Source organism: Rutidosis leptorrhynchoides, chromosome 7 (genome assembly GCF_046630445.1).
Source record: "Rutidosis leptorrhynchoides isolate AG116_Rl617_1_P2 chromosome 7, CSIRO_AGI_Rlap_v1, whole genome shotgun sequence".
NCBI classification, from domain to species: Eukaryota; Viridiplantae; Streptophyta; class Magnoliopsida; order Asterales; family Asteraceae; genus Rutidosis; species Rutidosis leptorrhynchoides.
This window is the reverse complement of record NC_092339.1, coordinates 174,827,652-174,835,927: the sequence shown is the minus strand read 5'-3', so window position 1 is coordinate 174,835,927 and position 8,276 is coordinate 174,827,652. Positions and strand designations below refer to the sequence as shown.

General features: G+C 34.8%; 1 protein-coding gene across 1 annotated transcript; it reads right to left on the bottom strand.

Annotated features, from left to right (window-relative positions):
- Nucleotides 1-6,544: 6,544 nt before the first annotated feature.
- Nucleotides 6,545-8,042, bottom strand: LOC139859802 (uncharacterized). The gene is made up of 2 exons (XM_071848576.1): nt 7,041-8,042; nt 6,545-6,604 (listed from the first exon to the last, which is right to left on the bottom strand). Exons 1-2 carry the CDS (start codon nt 8,040-8,042, stop codon nt 6,545-6,547), a joined length of 1,062 nt encoding a protein of 353 aa, XP_071704677.1.
- Nucleotides 8,043-8,276: the final 234 nt, after the last annotated feature.

The following is an 8,276-nucleotide window of genomic DNA, read 5'->3' as shown; positions in this document are numbered from 1 at the left end:
AAAGGGCTTTCATCTAGGATTGAAGATTGGATCATTACAACATCATTGGTACTCTAGATTTCATCTCTTTTAGTGATAAAACTTTGAATTCTTATTGTTTTCGTTGTTTGTTTGATTTTATGATCATGTTTGGCTAAAACCCTTAGTGTTTGCTCAGATGTAATAGCCTTTGATTGTTGGATTGCTCTTTATCTCATGGATTTATTGCTTGATTGATTTAGTTTATTTAAGTTTGGTCAAAGACTCATTGTTATGCATGCTTTCTACCTTTCTACTTTAATTCAATTATATATGTTATCAATTAGTTATTGTGAGATAATTGATGGTAGATAACGTGTACTTCAACACATTTAGTGATCTAGATGATTAGGGCTTTGATTTCAAGTGATTGTATTAAGGAACTAATCGGTAATTGAATGGTAGATTTTCATCATAATCGTGATAATTACATTGAGTGATCTTTGTAGTTAGGATTTTAAGTGATTTTAATCCGGATCAAATCTTAATAGCTGAATCTAATTGATTAATGATTATTGTGTTCAGCCAAAAGATCCATTATTGTGCAAATTGATTACTTTACTTTAATTACATAATTTGCTACCTAGTTTATGTGAGTTTATTAGTGATAAACGGATTATGCTTCAACTCTTAGAAGATTTAGACATTTACATGTGAGTGTGAATGGTAATGAATTGGTAATTTGATAGCACAGTCGTGTAGTTGCTCCGAGTGATCGGTGTAATTAAGGTTTTATGTGAGTTTAACCTAGATTGAATACCAATAGTTTTATCATGTATGATTTGATTGTTTCAAATGAGATTAATGTGAGTTAGTCAAGTTTGAATAATTGAATTATAACTTATCAGCCATTTAATCGGTTTTAATTGAAAGAACAATCCACGTCACTAGTGAATCATCTGAGTGAACACTGCTTCGTCCATCTGGTTATTCATTTTATTTATTTTCGCGTTATTAATTTATTCAAACCCCCATTTTACAACATAAATCTTCAGAATAATTACCAGTCTTAAAATCTTAAACGCTGCACCATGTGAACGAATTCATAACTATATTACAATAAGATTAGGTGTGTCTAACGCATATCATGCAAACTCATCGCTCTTCCAACAAAGGGGAACACGAACGAAATGGTATGTGTGGCATATATCTAAAAGGGCGGATTTGTATAGTAATTTTACAAAAGCAACTCGTCATAACGGCTATATTTAACTGGTAGGACCGTTGTTTTTCTTTGTTGGCTGGTAGGCATTTTTTTTTTCTTGTGTTGGTTCTTCACGATATAGATTTGTGTTGTGCCTTGTTTCTTTAAATTAGTGGGTGTTGAGAGATTTAATGACACAGATTTAGCCGCTGATTCTCTTGTAGTTGAGTAAACACGGGATGCTAATGTAGACCGACATGGTAACTGAAAATTTTCGAATGATATGCACGTTTAACCACTCGCACCTTGGGTGAGGATATGGTTGCATGAATACCTCTAGTTTCATCATATATGGATGTCAATCATAACATGTGAACTGAAATTTTATGTAAACGGATTTGAATCTAATAATAAAGTCAATTTTCAGCTGCTTAAAATACTAAGCTGAACTACGAAGTATTACTTGCAGTAACTCGACCTAAGATTCAAGTTAACACGATCAGCATCTAATGACTTTTTGTAGTTAGCGCATCTAATGACTTTTTGTAGTTAGCGCATGCAGTGAACCAATAGCCCCTTTGATTGATAGACATTTTCATTCCCTTCGACCCATGTTTTTAGTTGTTTCAAGAGTAGAAATAAATTTTATTTTATAAATTAAATCTAAGAATGAAATCATAGTAACCCACATTACTCAAATATGTAATACCTATTGCAACAGACACAACCTTTCCATGATGCGCAAATGGTAGCTAAATGTTGGGGTCTTTACAGCCTTCAATTTCAAGTTGTTGGAGTTCATGATGGTTTTTGTACCTGAAGTTCAAACATTGAGTTAGTGAATGCAAGAAAAAGTTGCCTGGCTCTAAACACAACCTAAAGAGATTGTCATCAAAGAGTAAAAGGATGTAAAAATTTTTGCATCTGTAGCTCTTCAATTTAGGTGAATTAATGATCAGTCTGCATAGTGATGCGCAGAGTATTATTAAACACATAAACACTAGAGCTACACCATTTTTTACACTAATAACGTGAGTTCATATGAAATAGACTAATATATCCAATAGGAATTATTTGTTGATATATTCCTCTACCAAGTTCAACCTAGGTGAGAAAGAATTTTATGTTATCTTCTGTTCCAAAAAACTTACGTTGCCTTGAATTTCATTTTTCATATCGACATAACGATAATATTTTTCATATCTACGTACCGATAACTCACATATCTCATAAAACAGATTCAATTCATGAGAATTCACTACCATCATGGAGTTAATAGTGTGGTGGTTTCTGGCGACCAGAATATGGTTTTAAAGTGTTTAGCGCAACAATCTTACTACCATCAATGAATGCTTCATTCGTTAAGCATCTTAATTATATTCAACTTACTAATGAGATTGACATGACATCCCACAAGATTGTAACGTACTTGATTATGTTGATCCATGCTTCAGTAGCACAAATCAAATACAATTGTCACAAAAAGATAGGGTGCATAATAGGTAATTTGTGAGATGTATATTAAGATTATTATAATATAATAATATATATATATATATATATATATATATATATATATATATATATATATATATATATATATATAGGATCAAGAGTGAAGTAACCAAGCGGGGGGAAGCAAAAACTTTTTTTTTTCGTTTTTTTAAAAACTTTGTTCACAAACAGTATAGATGATATGAAAATATGAACATTTACTAGAGATACTTTGTGATAAATGTTTTTATTTTGGCGGAAAAATGCTCGAAGAAGTAATATATAACAATTATCGTGTTTTTCGAGCTTATGTTGAGGTTTTAGCTATTGGGGTTTAGATATTAGGGTTTAGATATTAGGGTTTATAGGGTTTAGATATTAGGGTTTAGAAATTTAGGGTTTAGATTTAGGATTTAGATTGAGTTTTTAACACGAACGGTTTAGAGTTTAGGGTTTAGGGTTTGGTGTTTTGGGTTTATGGAATAAACCCAAAACACCAAACCATAAACTCAAAATCGGGCTAAATTTTACTTCACAAAACATGAAAAAAAAACGTTCATATTCTTCACGAACAATATTATCTTGAATGTTATTTTTGTCGATCGTTTTCCCGCCTAAATAATAACATTTATCACGAAGTGTCTCTTCTAAATGTTCATATTTTCGTGTGATCTTGATGTCGGAAAAAAAAATTCCAAAAAAAAAAACGAAATTTTTTGTTTTTTTTTTGCTTCCCCCGATTGGTTACTTCCCCATTAATCCTGGCTCCATATATATATATATATATATATATATATATATATATATATATATATATATATATATATAGAGAGAGAGGAGCGTTCGTACGAGAACTTTTTTATTTTATAATTGGGTGAGAACATTTTTAGACCATTCATTTAATTAATATAACTTTAATATAAATTAATTAATTTTCAACGTTAAAGGGCATCAACGGAATTTTATAGCACAACAGTTTTCAATCTATAACTACTATCTTCTTATTAATTGGTACTCTCGAAAACGGCTTCCAATATCTACCAATGAATAAACAAGAAAGGCGACACCACCCCATCATTATCATTATTATATTTTTAATTAATTATAAATATTAAGTTAATTGATTTTATGCAACCCCAATGTTCTTTAGTCATACGGAAAAAAAATTGAAGACTATTGCTGCAATTTATATTGTTTCCGATGCGGCGATGCATCCAAATGAAAATCAATAAATGATACGGAGTATATTATTAATATATGGTTGGTCAACAGTTTTTATGTTTGATTTATGTTGTTATGGATACTTCATCATCCATATATAAATGCATCATGAAAAACTTGATTTTTGGATACTTATAATTTTTTTTGAAAAGCAAAAAGAATATTATTAATATTACTCGAATTATAGTATTACAAGTCCCTATATGCTACTATACATTGCTATAGACAATCGAAACAGTCGGAAAAGTGGAATGAGATAAAACTAAATTGGAGAATCTGGAGTGACGTATACTAGCTAACACTATGAGGGAACGAACTTGAGTATTCAAGCGGGGGAGGAGGGCGCAACCGTGCCGATCAAGCGGCGACAAAGTTGACACACAACCAACCCATTTAATCTACCCCACATAGGCTAACTAGAATAACGAACACTACCTGATTAAAACTATCTACATTTTAACCGACACCCGTGCGAGATGAGGGAGATGATACATAGAATGACGGGTTGAGAAGCCATTGGTGCCACTCGATTGGTATTTTTTTTTTTGAACGGTTTGAAATCCAACTAAAACTTTGGGTTTGTATTTCAGAAATTATTGCTGCGGGATTCCATATTTTTCCGGAAAAGATCTTCAGGTTTCTGTGTTTCCATATAATGTAACACGTGATCCATTTAGTAGCTTGCCAAAGGGACGAACCGGTTGAGTTATATGTGAAGCCTTGATCGGTGATGGTGGCTTCGTTGATGTTAGATATAAATGCGCTGTTTTGATTCCACCAGTCGAGAATTTGTGACCAAATTGGAGACACTTTTTGACAATTTACCAATGTATGTTCAGTGGTTTCGATATGATGCTCGCATAAGGGACATAATATCGTGTCGAGGTCAATTCCTTTTTTATCAAGTTCACTTCTAACAGGGATTTTTTGCTGGGTCACCCTCCATAGGAAGATGAAGACCTTTTGTGGAACGTATTTGTTGCGAGTTATTGACAGGTTTCTTGAATTTGCACCAAATTTCAGAGTATTGATCAGATTTGACATTGTTGATGTAGTGAAGATTCCGGATGCGTCGAGGGAGAATTTCCATGAGTCTGGGCAATCTGAAATATTTACAGAAGTTATAAGATTATTAAGTTCCGTGAGTTCATCCAATGCGCGGCCACTAGGAGGTCTGGACCAGTCCCAGTTTCCAGTCGAAGTGGAATTACTACGCAGTATTCTTTCAGCTACGGTTGCTTCTTTTTGGGATTCCAACATGAATAATCTATGGAATGATGTTTTTAAGTTCTCAGTTCCGATCCATATATCATTCCAAAAACTAATTGAAGTGCCATTCCCGATGCGCTTTGAAATTGAGGAAGTGAAGGATGTGCCTACGTTGTCCGCAGTTTTTCCGGCTTTGATAATTTCTTTCCAAATGGTTCGACCTGAAATGTTCCTGCACAAGATGTTAGTATCCAACCCCCCCCCCCCCCCCCGGCCCATAAATGCTTTTGATTATTTTTACCCATAATGCGTTGTTTTCATTTTTAAAGCGCCACCACCACTTACAAAGTAGTGATATGTTTTTAGCAAAAAGGGATCCCACGTTTAAGCCCCCGCATTCGTAAGGTAAGATTATTTGGTCCCATTTAATCCAATTAATTTTATTATCATTTGAAGAACCTCCCCAGAAAAATTTCCGCCTTTTAGATTCGAGAACCTTAAGGATAGCGGATGGTGCGTGGAATAAGGAGAAGTAGTATAAAGGGATACTACTTAGAATAGATTTGATTATCGTAAGACGGCCTCCGAATGAAATGGATTTGGCAGCCCAATCCGTTAGTCTTTTATCGAATTTTTCAACGATTGGTTGCCAAGACGAAGAGTGTGAAGTGGGGACTCCGATAGGGAGTCCGAGGTAAGTAAAAGGGGTAGATCCAGCAGAGCAGTTAATGTACTGAGCCATTTGCTCGGTTTCGATCAAAGAGGTACCGATACCGTAGAGCTTGCTTTTGCGGAAATTAACTTTGAGCCCCGAAATATTTTCAAAGCACTTAAGGAGTTTGGAGATGTGTTTTGCGTTTCGTTTAGACCACTCACCGAAGAAGATTGTATCGTCTGCATACTGAAGGTGTGTGATAGTGAGATTATCATGTCCGATTTTTAACCCTTGCAAATGACCATTGGCTAATGCTCTTTTGACAAGTATGTTAAGACCTTCAGCAACAATGATGAATAGGAACGGCGATATGGGATCACCTTGTCGGATTCCCCTTTCGGGAGAGAATTCTTTGGTGGGAGACCCGTTAATTAAGACCGATATAGACGATGAGGAAAGACAAGCCCGGATGAAACCAATCCATTTTAAACCAAAACCCATAGATTGCATGGTTTTAAATAGAAAGTCCCATTCAATGCAATCGAATGCTTTTTCAAAATCAACTTTAAAGATTAGGCCTTTTTGTTTTTTACGTTTTAATTCATCTATTATTTCGTTTGCAATTAGGACACTATCAAGGATGTTGCGGCCTTTGAGGAAAGCAGTTTGTTCAGATCCTATGACTTTATGGATGACCTTTGCAAGGCGATTGGAGAGTATTTTGGTGAGGATTTTATAATAGCTACCTATTAGACATATTGGTCGATATTCATTTAGTTCAATTGGATTAGATTTTTTCGAAATTAAGGTGAAGAAGGAAGCATTACAACCTCTGGAGATTTCCGCGTTTGTCCAGAACCAATCTAAACAATTAATTAGGTCGTTTTTTATCAGTTCCCAATGTTTTTTGAAGAATTTCATGTTGAAGCCATCCGGGCCGGGAGCTTTGGAACTATCACAGTTACCTATGGCTTCCCATATTTCTGTTTCATTAAATTTAGCTTCTAATAGTTGATTGTCTAAAGAGGTGATGTAATCGAGATGTGGTACATTGTCGAAGGGGCATTCGTCACGAAGATGTTTGGAAAGGAAGACGTTTTTAAAGTAAGAATATGCTTCTTGTTTTATTAGATTAGGATCTTCAGACCATGTTCCATTGATTGACAGGCCGTGGATGTTGTTTTTACTTGTTCTTTTTTTAATATAATTGTGAAAATATTTTGAATTTTCATCACCTTCAAGCGCCCATTTGATTCTGGATTTTTGTTTAAGCATGTTTATTTTCTTTTTTTCTTTGACAGTTTGTTGCATTTTTTCATCGATCCATTTTTGTTTTTCCGATTCGGATAATGGTCTGGTTTCGGCAGTTTGTTCCCAATTATTACATTCAGATATATGATCTCGGATTTGTGAGTCAATGTTATCAAGTTGAATACTATGTTTTTTGAGCTCCATTTTTACGTTTTTTAATTTATTACGGAAGATGCAGTCTGGCCTATTACCAGTAGTCGGAATCGACCAGGCTCTTTCAATGACAATGTCGGCATCTTTAAGGTCGAGCCATGTGTCAAAAACACGTATTGGTTTAGGGCCTGAATCGAGGAGGTTATTTCTTAGAATGATAGGACAGTGATCGGAAAGATCACGATCAAGAGTTTTGGAGGATGTATTGGGCCAGATGGTGAAAATGCCATCAGAGACAAGGAATCGGTCAAGTTTACTGAATTTCATTGTTTTCTCACATATCCTTGTGAATCTTTTTCCACCTAATGGAAGATCAATTAATCCGGAGTTATTTATGAAATTATTAAAATTATCTGCCCAATGTTGATTGCAATCTGTATTCATGCGTTCTGTTTTGTTTCTTACTTCATTAAAGTCACCAAAGACAATGTGTGGAATGTTAAGAGAGTTAATGAGAGATGAGAGTTCGTTCCAGAGTCTTAGTTTTTTTGAGGAAGAATGAGGACCATATACATTAATGAAAGCAATTTCAGAATCATGCCCTGCCCATGTTCCGCGTATTGCTAAGAAGAATTCGCCCTCAATCGCATAATTGAACGAAAAGATATTAGTATCCCAAATAGTTAAGATACCACCGGAAGCACCAACCGAGTCCTTTTGGACGAATTTAAAATCAGAATTACCCCAGAAAGATTCAATGGTGTTATCACCTGTTTGTCCGCATTTGGTTTCTTGTAGACCTAAAATCGTTGGTTTTTCTTTATTGCAGATACGTTTTAGCCAACTTATTTTACCCGTTTGTCCAATACCCCGAATATTTAAAGAAATTGTACACATGAGAAAAAGACTTACAAATATCGATGTGAAGGGGGATGGATTCATTGGAGGTTGCGTCGAATCCCGATGCATTTCCCGAATTCAAACGTGTCTAAACTTTTGCTGGAGGTGGAGCCTGATTTATTATTCTTTTTGTTACGCGCCGTGTCTATGTGAGCTCCCTTCGAGTAGCCGGATGTGTTACTTCCACCATTAGACGAGGATTTATTACGTTTAGCTAGATGTGAAATTCTG